Here is a 21,225-nt window from a genome sequence, read left to right as displayed (position 1 = left end):
CGGTAGGCGATAGGTCCTCAGAATGCAAAAGGCTGATCAGTGTGACCATTTTCTACAGATAATGGAAAAAATATGTTTATGTTAAATGGCAGTAAAAAATCTTTCGACAAAAATAGCTTCTACGGTGTGACCAGATGAAAACCATATTTTTTCGACGTAAAATAGATTATTTTGCAATGGAACTTGCGGTCACGCTGATCTCAGTAGTGAGACTAATTAAATTTAATACAAGTCCAACATAAAAATAGTGCAACGTAATTCAGCGCGCAACACATATGACAGGCAGCAGACACAACAATCAAATAATTCAGTCAAATGTAGTGTTGGCATATACAAAAAAAAACAAAAAAAAGAAAAGAAACAATACAACAAAATAGAACCACGCAACGTTGCACGAGTGAGTTGTGTGAGAGTGTGAGGTGCGTGAGCGTGAGTACGTACATATGTGAAGTTTTTATAAAGAAGCGTAGTTTTGTGGAGGCGCATTTTACGTGCAGAGCATACAAAAAGTTCGTAGGCGTTGGAGCTTCGACAGCAGTAGAAGTATCAAGCAGCATAAAATCGATTCTAAGTGCATACATCATATATATACATCTATATATATACTTGTATGTTGTATATGTGTGAGTACGTGTCTGTGTATGTGTGTTTATTGCAAATGTAAGAAGCAGAGTCTCACGCGCTTCTTTTCTGCCTGCGAAAGATTCACACAACAAAACGTATCATATTTAAATTATTAGCGCAAAACAAAAATAATGCGACCAGTTGTTGCTAACTAAAAGTGCGATATACACAATATAAAAAGAAAAAATACAAAAAAAAATAAAAAAAAAAAGTTTTATCTTGTGACATGTTGCTGAGATTTCGTGACCCAAACTTGCAATCAGGTATGTAAACTGCGGCAATAAATATTATATCGATGCATACATATATAGAAAAATGCGCGCCCATTATTATATATGTATACACATACATATGCAGATATACTTTGGGTTTGAGTGTGTTGTGACGGTGTCTGTGCCAGTAATTTGTACATAACCTCAATTCCTCAATTGATTACGCTGAGCGATAGCGCATTCGTGAAACAGGCGTCACAATCTATAAATTAAATTTCCTGCAAGTGCTTTTTATTTATTAATTCATAATTAATAATGCATGCTCCCCCTCCCTTTCACCGTTGTCTTTGTCTAAAGTTTCCGCAATTCGATTACGTGCCCATTGTATGTGTTGCTCTTTGTGTGTTTGTCTTTGAAAATTGTGAACGTAGACATATTTAATTGTCTCTTTTTAATTTGATAAAACGAAAGAAAAAAATAGTTATAAAAAAACGCCACACACAATAAATGTCTGTAAAAAGGAAGGTATTGCAAAGAGAGAGAGCAACAACAATGACGCATATCATTTACACGAACACACTGCTGCAATCCCACACCGACAACAACAATGAGAGTGCATGTGTGTGCGTATGTTTGAACTGACACTGAGCACTGAGAGTGCCAAGAACGCGAGACCGATTTACGCTCTCTCATTGCCGCACACATTCTCTCTCACCTTTAATAAAAATACCAACAACAAAAATACCATGTTGTCAGCAGTTCAAATTCAAATTGTATGCCTACCCCTTCTTTTTCTTCGTACTTCGTAGAATTCTAGGTTTTTGACCAAAAATACTCAACTCAAGACAAGGTTATTTCACAAAATGCTGTATTTTATATAATGACTAAAAGTTTTGAACCGGCAAACATTGTCAGTTATATGTAGTTAAATTAAATTTATCTTTAACAAAGTATTGATAAGACCCCAATTTGTAGTCAGTTCTCGTACAAAATCTTCAATGTGCCTGTGATTCAAGTCTGGTTTTAGTTTGCCTCGCTTTGGGGTTAGCTTTTGGCTGCTTGCTTTTTTCATTTACCCAAAAAAGATGTGAAAACTTGAAAAACGAGTTATAGTTACATGCGATCGCACTTCATAGTCGATACCCTCAAAAAGTGGCCATGTTAACTTCGCGAAGCAATGTGTAACCACAACAAATTGTTAAGACATTCCTTAACTCCTTTTTTCATATGCGAAACTTGATTTCAAATGTTTAGTTATCTAGTTTCCAACCAAAGTGTATTTAATCTTCGTTTCTGTTGCATTTTTGTATTTTATTTTATGTCGCCTTTTATGTAAATTAAGAGAGAGAGACTAGCTTTTAAAACTGGGAATGCCTGCAAGTAACGCCTAGTGTGCTATGCAATTTACAAAGCTTTGTCTTTCTTTTTGTTGTGTTGGGTTGTGTTGCGTTTCGTTTGTTTGTCAAGGGCCAACGAGCAAATCTTGAACCCGCCTAGGCTAAAATGCAGTTATTGTAAAGTAGATATCTTCTTTGTGCTGTGCACACGCTCTAAAATTCAACTTTTACAAGGTTCTTCGTTATGTATAGAGTAGTTTTCGTATTCCATTTTAAAAGCTTTCTATTATTAACTCGCTTACCTAATTTAAGTAAACATTTTCTTGAAATTCCTCTCTTTTGAGTGAAACAAATTCCATATACAAATTGTCTAAATTTCTATATGTCAACTTAATGACTTATCAATTAAACTCGTAAGGTTTAGTCAAGCAATATGTCTTTAAGCTAATGGATCAAATAAGTATTACTATATTGTTTTTAAGATATTTGTTTTTTTCTTTTATAATTTCTTATTTTTATGATTGACCTATTCTATAAAGTTTCTGGCTATACATGGGAACATTTACTTTCTGTATTTATTTATTTTACAAGACTTCACTAACTAAATTAATAACTCACAACCGAATTAAAACACAGAACTTCTTCTATCAATCAATTTAATTTAGTTTGTTAAATTTTCTACAAATAATGTATCTGCTTCAAACTTGCTATATTTAGTAAGACATTTTCGTTAACCCGGCCTTTAGGTAGAAATACAGACATAAATGCTACTATACTTATATCAGCTATACACAAAACATATCTTGCAAATTAATATACATTGCACTTGAATTTATCTGTTCTTTTTTTGATACCACATTTTTCGATGACTTTGCACGTAATTTTAAACTATCTTCTGAAATCACACACACAACTTGGAGTACATAAGACAACAAATTAACAAAAATTTGCTTTTAAAATGCAACACAGCATTTATAGTATTTATATAAATTTTGTATAATTAAACAGTTGTTGTTTGCTTGCTTTTTGATGTTACATTCGACGATTCTGCCGCAGCTGCTACTCATATTTACATAGAGATGTGTGTATATTTGATATATATATACATATATATTTATATATCTTTTGTTTATTGTTGCGCAATAGCAAATGGCGTGGCGTGGCGTGGCGAGTGGCATCTGAAATTAGTGTATAGCAATTAGTATAGATGAGAACCACCTGAAAATACTTCAGCTCACATACATACGTGAAAATTGTAGTATATGGAAAAGGCAAACAATCCATAGTCCGTGTCCCACTAGGCTATGCAATTGCCAGCCACACACGCACACACATACTACTGTGGTTGTCCCTTTTGCACTTGTGTTGGAGCAGGAGGTTATGACTGTGTGTTTTGGGAAAGAAATGCAACTGCTGCAGAACACTGCACAGGCGCCTGCTGCTGGTGAACTTTGAACTTTTGTCGGCCGTCAAAGCTTGTTGTGTTTTTGTTCTACTCAATTTGCATTATCTATAGTTATCGGCTAACGCAGTGTTGCAGTTTGCAGTTGTTGTGCTGCTGCTGGCAGGTGACAGTCACAACCCCTTTCTATCTCTCTTCTGCACTTTGTGCGCAATGCATTGAGCGAGCGCACTCGAAAAGAAATCGATAATTGCAAGGTTTCCATTTTCACCACCGCGATGAGCGCAGCAAACACAATTCGCAAGTATACAGATTTTTATTGGACGCCGCTCCTCTGTTGCCGTTGCTGCTGCGGCTGCATTCAGCCCCCGTTCAGTTGCTCTTTCTCACGGCCGATCAAATTCCAACATGTGTTTGACCGACCATTGCAGAGAGCAAAAAGGCCGACCAGTGTATGCACACATGTACACGCATACATACATGGTATGCTATGCTATCCACTCTCACACACGTACATCGCTCCTCTCTCCGCCATTGGCGTTGGCATCGCAGCCACCGTCTCAACTTGCATCCACATTGTGTGTTGGTTTTCTTTTACCTTCATGTCTGGCTGCTGTTGCTGCTTTCTATGGTGTGTCTCTGTCGTTGTGCGTCGTCTTCTCGTTTCCGTTTTGACAGCAGCAAAAACTACCATTTCACCACCACTTGTGCAGCGCACACACACGTAGGTATATCAATGCATGTGTGTGTGTACGCGTGAGTCAAGTCAAGTGTAAGGTGAGGTGAGGCAAGGTGTATGCCGTCGCTCTGCTGCCGTCGTCGAAGTCACAAAGTGTAACCGTGGCAGTGTTGTAGCCTGCTACTCGTCTGTTTGGTTTCTGATTTTCAGTTTTGTCGATTTCATTATGTACTGCAATATCTGTGGCCGCGCTGAACTCTCGCGAGTATGGCCACAGTTTGTATATTTGTATATGTGTGGGTGTTCTCTCTCTCCCGCATAATCACCATGGTTTGCCTCTCGCCGCTCTCTTTTATAGGGTGGCCATAGTGCAAACAAACATGTTGCTGTCGTCATTTTGGTATGCTAGTCATGACCAGCTAGCCGAAACACCCTGTAGATACCAATGCCTGAACATATCATTCTGACTCTCTCTGGCACAAACACTATGTATGTAAGTAGTGTGAGCCATTTGCACTTACGTAAGCGTCTCGTATTTGAATTTATGAGCCATTTTTGCACTTTGCCTTATATTTTGTTTCGTCTTTAGATAGCACATTAAAAAATGTCGAGTTTTGATTGCAAATGCCGATAACTCAATTTTTTGCGGAATTACTCCGGTCGTCTCTTTTGCTTGCTTGCCTCAGTGGCACGAAATGCGAATGGCTTCTCTGGCCTGGCCATAGGGCTGAACCACAAAGCAGCGAGCTGCCGTTCGCTGGTTGGTTCTCGAATATACAGCGTGCTATTTTTCTCGCACACAGCGTGACCGCTCGCATGGTACATTATATACTTGATGTGGTATATTTTCACGTCAAATTCTGTGGAGAAGTATGTGGATTTATGGGAGCGTTTGTAACATTTTGTCTTTAGTTTGTTTATTCTCAAAGGAAACTTTGAATTTAGTATATTTTCGTGGGGAGGATTGAAGTTGCGGTCACACTAAACTTAGTGTACTTGACGGTAGCGATTGCAATTTAAAAGCCCACGAACAAAAAAGATTTCACTATTTACCGTGCATCTTCATGTTTGGTATGTATTGCTATACATAATAATCATGTATTTACTTTTATACCGAAAGCAGCATTTTCCCCATTTTTTTATGCTCGAAGAGGCTTCATGTTGGTTGATGCGCTGCGTTGCCTCCCTGTTTGATATGCTGTGCTGTTGCTGTTCGTCGCAAGTTGCCACTGTAGCAAATATAGCAACAACAGATATGACGAAAATTAAAAAGATGAATTCCAAAGCAACACTGCGCGCGCGCGGTTGCTCTCTCGATTTTCTCTCTGTGAATTGCTTACTCGCGAGAGCGCGCTCTCTCGCACATACCCTGTTTGCATTTCGCGCTCTTTTGTTTCTTTGCTCACACTGGTCTCACCGTTTAATCGAAAATGTTTGCGGCGGCGTTAAGACGTACGAGAAAACGTTTCCTCGCCAAATTTTTTGTGAATATCTGGTAAAATAAATATTCACTGGCAGGAAATTTTGTTTAAAAAAAGTAAAGTGAATAGTTGGAAAATTGCTATACCCGCGTAGCATTTTAAATAAAATATAAAAAAAGATTGTGAAAAACTGCTCTAAATACATACACATACATTCAAGTGCAAAATCCCAATGTACTAATAAAAAAGCAGCAAATAAAACGGTGAAAAGTTGTACAGTGCAGTGAGGAATGGAATAAAAATGGTAGTGCAAAATACTGCGTAAAACGTGAAAGTTTTTCAATAACAAGCCAACAACGGTTTATAGTAAATATACTTTTATATGTATGTATATGTGCATGTGTGCGCATACATACACTTTTCAAATACACATACATAGGAGTACACTGTTTTTGATCTGATGTAAGTTATCTTTCGCGGGATGAGGAAAGTGGATGAAAACGTATCGTAATCTTGTTTAAATTGAACAAAGCAGTTTAGTTATATGATAATTTATACCATCTGCTTAGTTGTTAGCAGCAAAAAACTTGTGAAAAATACAACATTTTTAGGTTAGGTCAATTTCAATTGGTTTATGTACGACAACGGCGACGGCACACACACACAGAAGCAACATCGACATGCATACACATACATATATAAAGCGCACAGACAAAAAGTCGTCGATGGTTGCTCGCACTCAACACACACACAATCATAACACACGCGTATACATACATATACTCACACACATACAAGTTTTGAACATTGCTTGTGAACTGACTGTATTTTTTCAACGTAGTGTCGTTTTATTTTCGTTCGTTCATTCGTCTGTTCTCAGCAGTTCGTGCGCTTATCTCGAATTTTGCTTTGATGCGCCATTCGCATGTACGTCTGTATATATTTTAGTGCATATGTATATATATATTTCCGTGAATATGTGTATGAGTGTTTCGTGTGCATATACACAGATGTATGTACATGTATGTATAAATGGGCTGGCTCCTAACACACAGAATAACCCGCTGGCAGCTGGCTTGGTCAACTCAACGGCTGGCTTGCTCCAAGAGCAAGCGCCATCGCCTCTCTCTCTCTAGTGATGCAAAAACCTCGGTGTTTGTGCTGTGTATCGATTTGAATCTTAAGTTTTTTTCCTTTTCTTTAAATGGAATAACCTCTATTCAATAAATAATTTTCATCTGCTATTGTCGTTATTAACTTAAAATTCAGACTCAAAAGATGTGATACATATCAACCCAAAAAAAACACCTTAATGTTGACGATAATAAAAAAAACCAACTCGATAGTGTCGATAGTGGCTCTTTGTTTTTGTATCACTGTATCTCTCTCTCTCTCTCTCTTGCTCTCTCTATTCGTATATAGGAGTATGCAAGTCTCTTTGAATGAGAGCATCTTCGCTCACTATTATTCGACGACGGACGACTACTTTGGGCTATATGAGCTTGAAGCTACCAGTCTGCCTTCTGCTTTGTTGTTCTTGTTGTTTTTGTCTTCATTTTTTCTATTTTGTCTATAGTATATATGCATGTATATGTATTTCTCTACACATCCATATGTTTTATGTGTTTGCAAAATTTATTAATAGCGTGTAGATTCGAACAGTTCTTCAAGTGTGAGTGCGAGTGCAAAAAAACTAAACGTTTAATACCGATGTCAAAAAAAAAATGTGCAAAATAACTTACAGTCGGAGCAAAAAATAATTTTGCATATTAACACTATTCTCTGCAGTGTATACATAACAAAGCAGATAAGATAATAGACGTGTGCACGTAATACAAAACAAAAAAAAAAATGGAGGGAAAATTTGCCCACATGTCTCCCTTTAACACACACGTACATGAACAACTACAACGAACGCCCCAATTTTATACGGAGCTCGGCAATATGGCGCTCTCGCGAGAGTGACAAATGTATATACGCCAATATGTGCGTGTGCTTGTATGTGTGTGTGTGTGTTGTATGGCGGCCGCACTGCTCCAAAATCGGACAGCAAAGCAGCCAAGTAGCAGCAGCAACAGAGCAATAACAACAAAAGGCCACACACAGTAATGAATGTGTAGAGTAGAGAGTGATGTGGAGAAGAGTGGGAGAGAAAAGAGCGTGTGCCGCCGCGACAAACGTTTTCAACTTGTTTTCGCATTTGGCCATAATATATACTTGAAGGATTATTTGCTGTGCGAAAGGCGCCGCACTCTCTCTCACGAGAGCCAAAAGTGTGGTGTATTTTGTGTTTGTGTGGGCTCCCGGTACAGTTTTCAAATGCAAATTACTGTAATTTGTTGTTTACAAATGCACATATATTATAGATTCATTAAAATGTTACCACACATACATACAATAATTCTAAGATAGGCATGAATGTGCACACATCTTAGATATTCGCCGAGAAAATTCACAGAGGTGGCGCTTTCTGCTTAAAAGTCTCCCGCTAGCGTTCACACATATATTTGTGTTTTTGTGTGCGAGTGCCGCTTCTAAAAATTCAAGTTATATTTACACTTAACGATTTGAAAAACGCACTCGATGGGGAGATCTGAAATGGTGCTTGTGGGCTTCTCGGTGCGCCCGCCAAATACTTGTTTATAGTTGTTGAGCCAAACATTTAACCACGAACGAAAAAAAGAACTTTATAGATGTAAAAAAAACCGAACTGCGCCACAAAACAAATATGCGGTTCTCAAAAGCGCTCCCGCTCTCTGCGTTGCTCTATGTCAAGTTGCGCTCACGCTCTCTTGTATATTGTGCTGCAACAGAATAAAAAGAATGAAGAAGGTAAGCAAGCAAGCAAGCAAAAGCCACCAAGGAGAGCAACAGAACAGCCGCCTTACCACCACCAATGTTAACCAGCATTCTATATACTCGTTTGTTTTGTCGGCGGCTGCTGTGTCTCTCTTTCTTCGTGTAGGTTGTGTGTGAGTAGTAGTGTAGTAGAAAGAGGCAAACACCCTGATGCACACAAATTGACTCTCTCGCTCTCTCTCTTCCTCCCCCCTCCTGTATGTGTGCACGCTTCACGAGCCCCACAGCTCAAGTCGTAATACTCGCAGTAAATTCTATGCAAGCTGACGTCGTCATCGTCGTCGACGTCGTGCATGGGTCATAAAAAAGCTCTCCTGGCAGCTTGCCTTGCCTTCTGCCGTCTGCCCTCCCTTCTCAGTTTTTACTGTACCCGTTAAAAACAACAAAGCGCGCGCGCCCAATTCCGGTTGCGCTTATTTACACACACACTCACAGACACATGCATGGATGATGATTCTCTGATCTGAGGCGCGCTCTTCTCTCAGCCCTCAGTTGTTGGTTTGACTTTTGCTGCTGCTGCTTATAGCTGTTGTTGTTGTTATATTGGCTGCGATATATACAAAGAGATAATTTTCTACTACTCACACATGCATAAACTGTAGTTTATTTTCTAGCAGATTTTGAGTGTGTGTGTGTGTGTGTGAAGAATTTGTCGTTGAACAATTTAAAAATTTCATTGGAATGTGCAAGAAGTTTGCAAATGAAATGAAATAATAGCTAAAAGATTTCAACAGCAGTTTTATTTTGTATTTTTGTGAGTGTTATGCTCAATGATCAACATATAAGTCAACTACAAACATATCGATAAGCCACAAACATTTATCGACGAACAAAAATAACAGCTGATTCAGTTGCAATTTCTCTAATTTCACGCTTACTTAATCCCTTTGTGTTGTTATTTTTTTTTATTATAGAGTGACTGCAACGTAGACGCCAGGGAGCAAAAAACAAAATAAAGTGAAAGAGAGAAAAAGAGACGCAATAGCAGCGACGTGGCAGCAGCAGAGAAGCTTTGAGGTGGTAACAAAATTGCTAAATACGTTCGTATTGGAATCTTTGGAGCCTGCCGCTTAAGCGGGCTGGCTGCGTTCATACTTCCAAATGCATAGACAACAAGAAGAGGCACAAGAAGAAGAACATATGTTGCAAGCACGACGAACAGAGCATCAGCTTCAAACACTGCAGTCTAGTTACAGTTATCAATTGCGACCACGACCGTTTGTTGCCTACTACATACGCTCGTAGAGAACGAAAAGAAAAGGCGTCCAGTTCCCACAACCAAACAACATTAAGTAGAGCACAACAACACAGCAACAATATAGTAAACAAAAAACGGAAAAGAAAAAAAGTAATAATAATAATCAAGTGAAGAGAGCAGCAAATCAATAACAAAAATCCAACTCCAAGCATGATGAAACGCACGCGCATCGATGAAGTGCAATTTGGCACACGAACTGGCCCCGGACCAGGAGGAGGAGTTGGCGTTGGTGGAGTTGGAGTTGGAGGTGTCGGTGTCGGTGTCGCTGGATCAGCTGCCAATAGTGCTGGCGGCGGCGTGGTCAACTCGGCTGGTGGCGTTACCATTGGCACAGTGGTGCCAAATGCGCACAGTGCCACAATCAGTAGCATTAACTCGATACATCATCGGATATTGACGCCACAGCATGGCGGTGCCCAGACAATTGCCTATCTGCCGTCCACAACGCCAACGGCGGCTACGAATCTGAAAACAACGAGCAGCAGCAGCAACACCGCCAACATTGTCGATAGCGCCAGCACCGGTGCTCAAACAACCGCTGTCGTGCCCGTTGGCGTTGGCGGCGTCGTCGTCTCCACGGGCAGCGCGGCTACACAAACCTTGCAGTATACCACATGTAAGTATGCGAGTCTGGATTAACTTTCCTCAGCAAGCACTAACGATTTCATTATTTTATGTAGCTTACAGCGTCGCCTCCATACAAGCGGGTGGCACTCTAAAAGCCAGTCCAGCGGACAGCAATGCAGTGCAGATTCATGTCACAGGAGGCGCTGTAGCGCCTGGAGGAGGCTCGCAGACAGTCTCAAGCAGCTGCCAGACAGCTGGCACAATAAGACAGCGGACAATTAGCGGCACACAGACAAACGCCAGCAGCGTTGGCGGCAATCTGACCACAACGGCACAGCAAACCCAACCTCCAACCACACAATCGCAGCAACAAACGCCTCCCAATGGACCCGGTGTGGGTGCAGTAGGAGCTGGAGCAGCAGCAGCTGCTGGCAATAGCACTCCTCCGCAGGGCGGCGGTCAATTGGCTGGCGGCAGTGCCGCCGCGCCACGCCTCAAGGTCGAGGATGCGCTCAGCTATCTGGATCAGGTGAAATACCAGTATGCAGATCAGCCACAAATCTACAATAATTTCCTCGACATTATGAAAGAATTCAAGTCGCACTGCATCGATACGCCCGGCGTCATTGAGCGCGTCTCGACGCTATTCAAAGGCCATGCCGAACTCATCTATGGCTTCAACATGTTTCTGCCGCCTGGCTACAAGATTGAAATGCAACACGATGCGCTCGGTTTCTCAGTGCCCGTCGTCTCGATGCCATCGCCGCCAGGTGCGCCCAGCAGCACCGGCACCGTGCACATGATTGCCGGTGCCGGCAACAGTCCGTTGGCAGCGGCGGCCAACGTAAATGCGCACACAACGACGCCCACCTCGTCGCTGAAGCCAACAGCGTTGGCACAAACTCCTGGACCACCAGTTGGCGGTGCTGCGGCGGCGTCAGTAGCGGCTGTGCCACAAATACAAACGGCTGGTGCCGTCAATTTGATGACACATGGCGGTGCATCGCTCACCCAGACTACCATACATGCACTGCAACCGGCTGCTGGAGCGGCTCAATCGCCCGGCGGTGGTCATGTGCATGTGACGAGCAGCTCAACAACAGTGCCACCAGCTGGAGTTGGTGGCGTCGGCGTCTCCGTGTCGGCGCATAATATACCACAAAACTATTCGAGGGATCGCGGAGAGCAGCGGGCAACGATCACGCCAACAGGACCGGCTTCAGTGCCGGCGCCTGGCGGTGCCAGCATTGTGGTTGGCGGTGGTCCGCCAACACCCAACTCATTGAGTGAGCTGAGTCCGCATGCGGCGGCAGCGGGTCAGCACAATTTGCATCACATTCAGCAGGCGCATCAATCGATACTGCTGGGCGAAACGACGGGCCAGCAGAATCAGCCTGTGGAGTTTAATCACGCCATCACCTATGTGAATAAAATTAAGGTGAGTCTAGATACGAATTAACTATCTAATATGCAACAGGAATTAACAAACTGTTTTCTTTATATTCCCATTAGCATCGCTACCAAAGCCAGCCGGCCAAGTACAAGAAATTCCTGGAGATACTCCATGCCTACCAAAAGGAGCAGAAGGTGATGAAGGAGAGCAGCGGAGGCGTCGGTGGCGGCGCCATGACTCAAGACAAAATGCTCACCGAACAGGAGGTCTATACCCAGGTGGCCAAACTCTTTGGCCAGGACGAAGATTTGCTGCGTGAATTTGGCCAATTTTTACCCGATGCAACCAATCATCAGTCGTCGGCAGCGGCAGCAGCAGCCGCACAATACATGTCCAAATCGGCGCTGCACAACGATCATCACAAGAAACAACAGCAGCAGCAACAATCGGTGCAACAGCAACGCACAACAACAACGGCCACATTGAGTGGCGGTGCCCACATCAGCATGTCCTCGGCATCGCCATCGGCTGTGCCCAACAGCGGCTCGCCGTTGCATCTCAGCAGCGGGGCGACGCTGTCGCAAATCGACAGCAGCAGCGCACACGCGCATGCCGCAGCCATTGGCAACTTGTCGGCTGTTAATACGAGCGTCAGCATCAAATCCTGCGGCGTGCAACAGAATCATATTATTAGCAGCAGTGGAGGTAGCATTTTTGAGAAGGAATATCATGGCTTGGGTCAGCAACAACAGCAGCAGCAACAACAGCAACTCCAGCAGCAGCAGCATCGTGGTTTGCCGCCCCATCTGCAGGGCGGCCAGACGGCTGCTGGATTACGTGGCACGGCGACTGGGGGCGCAATGTTGGATCAGCGCAATAACCATCATGCCCAGAAATATGTGGCACAGCATCCGCATCAAAATATGTCGCAGAAAAAGTCGCCGAGCTACGGTGGCGGCAACATGGCTAATGCCAATATGCCGCATCATCATCATCTGGGCGAGAATTCGCTCGATCGCAATTCGCCCAACATTGCCAGCTATGTGACGCCAGCACAATTGCCACCGCATCCGCATCACAATGCGCACAACTCGAGCGGCGGCAGCAACAGGCAACGGCAAGTGGATGAATTGTCCACAGCGGCAACAATTGGAAGCTCCGCTTCCAGCACAGGAGGACCACCGCCAGCGAAGCGTCCGAAGCCGTATTGTCGCGACGTTAGCTTCTCGGAGGCGTCGCGCAAATGCACCATCTCGGATGCGGCCTTCTTCGATAAGGTGCGCAAAGCATTGCGCAATCCCGAAGTCTATGACAATTTCTTGCGGTGCCTAACACTCTTCAATCAGGAGATTGTCTCCAAGACGGAGCTGCTCGTCTTGGTGTCGCCGTTTCTCGTCAAGTTTCCCGACTTGTTGCGCTGGTTTACGGACTTTTTGGGTCCGCCCATGTCGGGACAACTTAGCGGAGCCGCTGGCGCTGGCGGTTTGATCGATGGCCTACCTTTGGCGGCCACTCAACGGCAGGGCAGCAACAGCAGCTCGCACGATCGTGCAAGCAGTCATCAGAGCACGGATTATGTACAAGATGTGGATCTATCACTCTGCAAGCGTCTCGGTGCCTCCTACTGCGCTCTGCCACAATCCACGGTACCCAAGAAGTGCAGCGGACGCACTGCGCTTTGTCGCGAGGTGCTCAACGACAAGTGGGTCTCGTTTCCGACGTGGGCTAGCGAAGATTCCACGTTTGTGACCTCGAGGAAGACACAGTTTGAGGAGACGATCTACAGGTGAGCGAAAGCTTCAACTTTCCTGGTTTCCTTACTTTCCCATCCTATTTGCTATACCCACTTCTCAAAATCTGTCTGTTTGAGATTCCTCTAATCTCTATCTGAATAATTGTTAAAATGTTATTCGGAAAACAATTGGTAATTCCTTAAAATAGTTAAGCGAAAACTTGACAGTCGGAGTACTTTCGACTGTAGTTTCTTTTTGTTGTATACTTTGTTTTCTGTTCTTTTTCCTATTTATATTTTCCTCCTCTGGTTATCTCTTGTTCTGTTTCTGTTATTTGTTTCTGTTCTTTGGCTTTCGTTTATATTTTATGAATTAACGAATCAACAAACGCTCTAAACACAAGGAATATTCACAGAACGGAGGACGAGCGTTTCGAGCTGGATCTGGTGATTGAGGTGAACAGCGCCACAATTCGAGTGCTCGAGAATGTGCAAAAGAAAATGTCCCGGATGTCACCCGAAGAGCTGGCCAAATATCATTTGGACGATCATCTGGGTGGCACCTCGCAAACAATACATCAGCGAGCCATTCATCGCATTTATGGCGACAAATCCGGAGAAATTATTCAGGGCATGAAGAAGAATCCTTCAGTTGCGGTGCCCATTGTACTCAAGCGACTGAAGGTCAAGGAGGAGGAATGGCGGGATGCCCAAAAGGTATGCAATGAAGTTGTCCATTAATTGAAATCCTTATTCAACTGTATTTTTATCTTTTTTACAGAGTTTCAACAAGCAGTGGCGCGAACAGAACGAGAAATACTATCTGAAATCTCTGGATCATCAGGCCATCAATTTCAAGCCCAACGATATGAAGGCGCTGCGTTCCAAGAGTTTGTTCAATGAGATTGAAACGCTGTACGATGAGAGGCATGATCAGGAGGATGATGCCATGGAGGCGGGTGGACCGCATCTAGTCCTGCCATACAAGGATAAGACCATACTCGACGATGCGGCCAATTTGCTTATCCATCATGTGAAACGGCAGACGGGCATCCAGAAGCAGGAGAAGCAGAAAATCAAACAGATTATTCGACAATTTGTGCCTGATTTGTTCTTTGCGCCACGGCAACCGCTCAGCGACGATGAACGCGATGATGGTGAGCATACGCTATATATTAATTTTTAATCTAGACTTTGATCACAATTTCAAAACACTCATTTCAAGCATGAACTTACAATTAGTTTCGATACATTTAGCTGCCTCTTGTTGTTTTGATAAAGTAAACAGTGGGAGACAGCTTTTGAGAAGCGTTGCATGAATACACAGTTTAAATGTAATATTTCATTTTTTAGTGTATTCTTGCAACACTTTCTTAATAAAATATTTGCTACTAACAACAAATTATACAAAACAAATCTAAAAACTAACAAAAAGTATTTAAAATTCCAGTATTTTTAACTTAGCGAATGTTTTTTTCATTTTCTTTTCTTTTTTATACATTTTTTTGTTGTTGCGAATTTGCCGTTGCCATTTGCAATCAATTAATTTGGTAATTTAACAACTGTAATTTCCAATTGCATAAATATTTATGACTAACCCAAATTAAATAATAAAAAACAACCAAAAATGGGGAACACCAACCACCACAACGACACAACGTATCCACTGCACACAAATCGATAACGATATCGTAACCAAAACCAAAAAAAAAACGAAACGAAACCATACTCTACTCTAGCCTTTCAATTTTTGGTAGATGACACTAAAATGGATGTCGATTCGCCGCTGAGTCGCTGCGCCCCCAAAGGCGTTGGCACGCCCAGCAGCGAAGGCGCCTCCCCAGCGCGCAGCAATGCGAGCAGCAGCAGCAGTAGCAACAATGCGAACAATGCCACTGCCAATTCAGCAGCTGTGGCGGCCTCCATCAAGAAGGAGTCGGAGGAGGCGAAGGCAACGACGGGGGCAACCGCGTCTTCAGATGATGCAACGCCGTCGACGTCAACAGCAGCAGCGGCGGCAGCAGCAACATCATCATCTTCAGCAACTGCCGGCGATGCAAAGGACAACAAGGCCGAGTCAGAGGAGGGAGCAACGAAGAGCAACAACAATAGCAGCCTATCGGCAACTGGCGCAAGTCCAAGAAGGCCAGAAGATGCAGCAGCAGCCGCTAGCGCCGAGTTGAGTGTGAAGCAGGAGCAAGTGGATTTTGCGAATCCCCCGCTACTGCCAGCACACGCGCAGGGACAACGCGAGGTAAGCATTAAGAATGAAATCTTTTGTTATTAAAATCAACAACTAAATATTCCACTTTTAATTGCAGAACGAATCTTACTCGCTGTTTTTCGCCAACAACAATTGGTACCTGTTCATGCGGCTGCATGCGATTCTCTGCGATCGTCTGCATGTGATGTACGAGCGTGCTCGACTTTTGGCCATCGAGGAGGAGCGTTGTCGTGTCAATCGGCGAGAGAGTACGGCAACGGCGCTGAGACTCAAACCCAAGCCCGATGTGCAGGTCGAGGATTACTATCCCACGTTCCTTGACATGCTCAAGAATGTGCTTGACGGCAACATGGACTCGAATACATTTGAGGATACGATGCGTGAAATGTTTGGCATCTATGCCTACATTTCCTTTACGCTGGACAAGGTAAGATCATAATTTTGCTCAATTGCTTACAACTGTTTCTATAATCTGTAACTCTTCTTTAGGTGGTCTCGAATGCTGTGCGACAACTTCAGTATTGTGTCACAGAGCGTGCCGCCCTCGACTGTGTGGAGCTCTATGCCAGCGAACAGCGACGCGGCAGCACTGGAGGATTCTGTCGCGAGGCGCACAAGAGCTTCGAGCGCGAGATGGGCTATCAGCGCAAGGCCGAGAGCATTCTCAACGAGGAGAACTGCTTCAAAGTGTATATTGTATGTGAATAATGAAATTTTGTCCATCTTTCCTTATTTGTGGATTAAACTTACAAATATTTCGTTTGATTATTGCAGTACAAGATTGATTGTCGCGTGACCATCGAACTGCTCGATTCGGAGTCCGAGGAGACGGAGAAACCAGCCGTGTTGAAGGCACAAAAGTTTAGCAAATATGTTGAACGTTTGGCGAATCCAGCATTGGGTGGTGGAGTAGGTGGAAGCGGAGGGGGAGGAGGAGGTAGTGGAGGCAACAATGCTACCTCGGGCAATGACAACATGGTGGAATCAACGGACATCAAAATGGAAGAGGAAGAGGAGAACGCCGAGGTGAGTGCCAAACATGTGAATAACTCGAATTAAAAAAGCGAAATCAAAAAAAAAAAAAGATTTAAGATCAGCAGCAGCTTTATGTGTGCTTGAAGAGTGGTTAACCATGTTGTTTGTGTATTATCTGTTGTGTTTATTTGTTTGTTTTGTTGTCGTTCAGTTTAGTTTACAATTTTCACCTACATTATCAGTTTCGACGTCGCCGCGACTTCCAATTATAGTAATAATAATACTAAGACAGCACTTACTCCTTTCACTTCCGTTCATACTAACTGTTAGTATCAGCAATCGATAATATTCGATAGTCGTCTGTCGATCTTTTTTGACTATATATTCTTTTAAATTTCAAGTCTGTATTTCAATATTTTTTCACATGCAATTTATTTTCTTAAAAATGCATTTCTATTTAACTTTTTTTGATGATTGCATTTCGATTCTTATTTTGTAAAAAAAAAGTGTTTGGTGTCATTCTTGTTATATATATTAAGACCATCGATACTGTGGTCCTTAAGAGACAGTGTAAAGACCGGACAAATCTCATTTGTTGTACATATTGTACATAATTTCATACATATTGTATTGCTGAATTGTTGTACTGCTTTATTTTGTTGTATATACTATTTTTATGTGTTTATTGTTATTATTTACGTTTCTTTGTTCGCGTCATCCACTTTCACCCACAAAACTTCTTTATCTACAACTTTCATTTTATCGTTCTCTTTCCTTTCCGTTTCGTCTCTCATTTCAACATGCCGCCTACCAATCGCCCACATATCCGTATGCGAACCAAAAACAACATTAAAAAAAAATAATTCACAAAAAATGAAACAAACCAAAAAAAGAAAAATGTTCACTAATTAATGCTTTTTCTGCATTTTTCTCATTTTTTCCACTTTATTTTATGTACCAGGTCAATTCCAAGGCTTGAAATAACAAAATAGTTTTGATAATTTCATTGAATAAGAAGAAGAAAAAGTCGTATTGCAAAATGAAATAGTAATAAATGAATTTGTTTTTTGAGATTAACAACCAACCAACCAACCAACAACAAACCCGCAACAACAAGAACAAACAACCAGAATACAATATTCATCCAGCCATCCCCACCACATCAAACACACCACAACACACCATACTACTACCAGCACCACAAATACGTACAAACAAACAAATACACACCACACCACTATACATTAATTCACCCATCGTACACACAAAAACACATAGACAACACTTGAATGTAAAAAGTCGAAAAACACATTTTATAAACCATACATTATGTAAATTTTAGTACATACCCGAAACAAAATACACAAACACACACACAGCAAACACAAACCCAAACCGAATACATAAATAATATGCATATGTATAAATATGTTAACCAGTAGTATCTAAATAATATTCATAGGCACGCATTTACTGCATTTGTTTCTTATTTCGTTTTGCTTTGCGTTACAAGAATTACTAAATACAATAACAACAAGAACAAGAACACATTCCCATTAGAATGCCGTTAAATTGCCAGACAGGTGAACGGTTAAAGAGAGTGGGTGGGAGAGGCAATTAAACTTGAGTTTCATAGCAGCGAGGTTTATGTTTGTGTCGTTGATCCATCGCTGCTGCTGGGCAGCATCGATGAAATTTTATCGATAACTATATGTTGGTTAAGGGCCAAAAGTACTAGAGCAATCAAAGCGTATATTAATAATAATATAAAAGAAAAAACACAATAAGAACAAATGTAAATAATGTTTGTATGTATATGTACTTTAGCATAAGTGTTCAGCGTAGTGAATTTGTGTATAAAGCGATTATCGAGATTGGGAATGTGAGTGAGAGTTTGCAAGCGAGAGAGAGCAATGAGATTAATTTTAAATGTGTGAGAAGTAAGAAGGTGGACGTGTTATATATATTTAACAATTTTTATAACTCCTCTACACAATTACATAAGCAAAACGAAACAAACAAATCATCAGTTGTATAAATTCAATTGAAATATATAATTGAAAGTAAAATCGAAAGTGAATATGTGTTATGTTATATCGTCTAGATTCGTTTTTGAATTGTTTTTTGGGGGCTTTCATTTTTTTGTGGGTATTTTAGTGCAGCTGAATGAATACATTATGTACATACAATATACACATATAGTATATATAAAGTATATAGTGTGTATATGCTTTTATGTTTGAAGCAAGGTAAGTTACGGTATGCATACCACGTAATAATCATTGCATTTATTTAGATTGTAACATACAAACAATATTTACAGTTGCTCTCATAGGAGTGCGATTAATCGATGTATTTTTGTTTCGTTTTGTATCGTTTCGTTGCGTTTCGTTTTGTTGTGAATGTTCTTTGTATATCGATTTATGATCGATATTATTTTTTGTGTGTGCTATGAATGCGTACAAGCCATGGACTTTCTTTTGGCCTGGTACAACACTATCACCACACTCTCCTCTGTGTTTTTTGGTTCCCCTTTTTTCCCCTCCTCTCCTTTTATCATGTTTAAGTATTAGTAATCGTTAATAGTTGTTTTAAACACACAGACACGAACAGACAGACAGTACACCTACCCACTTACATACGCATACTTGATTTGAACTATCTTTAAGTGTGACCAGCATAAGCATGTTTGAATTTGCATTTAAAACAAAGTTGTTGTTGCTCTCTAGAATGCATTTATTAATTGTCAAAATCTTTTCTCTTTCTCCTCTCGTATTTGCAGCTGGTGCGTGGGGCACGTAAAGCGCGCTTCCTATTGCGCAACAAGCGTCGATCGCAGTTGCACGAGGAGCAGGTGCGTCAACTCTTCGAACAGAAACGTCACTGTGGTGCTGCATCCGAAGCGAATCCTCCATCGACTGATGGTAGCGCAACACCAAATAGCAACAACAACAACAATACTAATACCAACAATAACAACAGCAGCAGTTGGAACAAGCGGGCACCAGAGAGATTGGGTGCAGCACAACTGGGCCTGGCAGAGCAATATGCCTTCCATGATCGCGACGAAATCAGCACAAATGCCAGCAATGGTCGCTGCTTTGTGACCAGCAAGAATCTCAATCTACTCAAATACGATGCAGTGCGTCGTGCCAAGAAGGTAAGTCGATCAATGATTTAAAAGTTGCTTCGTTATACTCACTCTCACTTATTTCCCCTTGCAGAGTCATTGCCGCGTCACACAGCTCAAGTACAAGCGGTTTCAGAGCTATGTCAACAAGTGGCTGCAACAACACGTCAGCGAGCAGTCACAGCAACATTGCAGCGACTGGTTGCTGGGCAAGACACCGGAGCAGATCAATGCCAGTGGCTGGGGTGCCACCAGCAAGACGAAATCGTTGCAGCAAAAGGATACGACGAAGACCCCTTATCGCATCTACACGCGCTACAAGGTGCTGCAGCCAACATCGAGCAGCAATAACAGCAGCATCAGCAATATTGCTACAGCTGCGACCGCAGCACTGCCAGCAACAGTTGCTGCTGTGGCAGCCACTGCGACCGCAGTCGTCTCGGTGGCCAATAATGCAGCAGCCGCTTCCACAGGCAGTAGCTTGTTGAATGCTGCTGAAACAACGACTACAACGAATGCACCGCAACAGCATTGCAACAGCGCTGCGGCAGCTGCCACGGCTGGCGGAAATGCAGAGACTGGATTGCAGCAGGTGCGACCAATGGAAAGCTAACCGTCGATTGCAGTCGGCGTCGCTTGGCCAAATGCCTTTAGGTGAAGTCCACGCCCCCGTTTCGTCGTACTTTACTGCAAAAGCAAAACAGTGTTGATATATTTAAATTGTGATAGCAGTTGCTGGACACGTTGCCGGTCGACGGGGGACGGACGACAACAACCTGGCATATTGTTGTGTGGCTAAATAATTATACTAACAATTGATAATTGGAAACTACAACAGCACCACACAACACGCAAAATAATTCTAATTCAACTGCGCAAGCTCTCGTTTTTCACTTTGTACAAAAGTCATTTAAATTATAGGCGTAGTATTGCTCCTAATAAGAATTTTAATAGGCTTACTGCAACAACAACAACCACAACCACATTTTGAGTATCGTTTAGTCTTAGTCTTTACTCTCTAATGTATGGCAGCGTTTGTAGTTAATAAGAGATTTACACACACAACCACACGCAACACGCGCTTTGTCATTTAAGCTCTAGTTAAGTTGATATTGATATCGGAGCGTCTATTTAGCATTAAGATTTTATGAACACACACAGAGAACTTTTTAATTTTACACGCAACATTTAACGTATTTTTATACAACAAAAAACAAAACAAAAACAAACCTTGTACAATTCCTTGTGAATACTATTGATTATATGCATAGTTTAAGCTTAATTTAAATTGTATAAAATCAAATGAGCTAATTAAAAACAAACCTATCAAAAATGAAAATTAACTGGCAAATTAGTTTACATTATGGAAGAACTTCGGCTTCTTAATTGCAGTAAAGAGATGAGATTAGATA

General features: G+C 42.0%; 1 protein-coding gene and 1 long non-coding RNA gene across 7 annotated transcripts; one reads left to right on the top strand and one right to left on the bottom strand.

Annotated features, from left to right (window-relative positions):
- Window positions 1-192: 192 nt before the first annotated feature.
- LOC133843102 (paired amphipathic helix protein Sin3a) lies at window positions 193-21,152 on the top strand. 5 transcript variants are annotated; one of them, XM_062276502.1, is made up of 12 exons: window positions 193-887; window positions 9,451-10,408; window positions 10,473-11,797; window positions 11,872-13,538; window positions 13,889-14,201; window positions 14,266-14,641; window positions 15,242-15,738; window positions 15,806-16,135; window positions 16,198-16,404; window positions 16,483-16,734; window positions 19,466-19,843; window positions 19,908-21,152. In XM_062276502.1, exons 2-12 carry the CDS (start codon window positions 9,943-9,945, stop codon window positions 20,424-20,426), a joined length of 6,330 nt encoding a protein of 2,109 aa, XP_062132486.1. In that variant the 5' UTR covers window positions 193-887; window positions 9,451-9,942; the 3' UTR covers window positions 20,427-21,152. The 5 variants fall into 5 exon arrangements, with proteins under 5 accessions (XP_062132486.1, XP_062132483.1, XP_062132485.1 ...); XM_062276499.1 differs by having other exon boundaries at window positions 15,224-15,738; XM_062276501.1 differs by having other exon boundaries at window positions 194-887; window positions 13,901-14,201; window positions 15,224-15,738.
- Window positions 3,120-5,756, bottom strand: LOC133843162 (uncharacterized). Of its 2 annotated transcripts, none has more exons than XR_009894473.1 (2): window positions 3,416-5,756; window positions 3,120-3,351 (listed from the first exon to the last, which is right to left on the bottom strand). It is a non-coding gene; the product is annotated as an uncharacterized LOC133843162 (long non-coding RNA). The 2 variants fall into 2 exon arrangements; XR_009894474.1 differs by having other exon boundaries at window positions 3,420-5,756.
- Window positions 21,153-21,225: the final 73 nt, after the last annotated feature.

The sequence above is a fragment of the Drosophila sulfurigaster genome, chromosome 3 (genome assembly GCF_023558435.1).
Source record: "Drosophila sulfurigaster albostrigata strain 15112-1811.04 chromosome 3, ASM2355843v2, whole genome shotgun sequence".
Classification (NCBI taxonomy): Eukaryota; Metazoa; Arthropoda; class Insecta; order Diptera; family Drosophilidae; genus Drosophila; species Drosophila sulfurigaster.
This window is presented reverse-complemented; position numbering and strand designations above follow the sequence as displayed.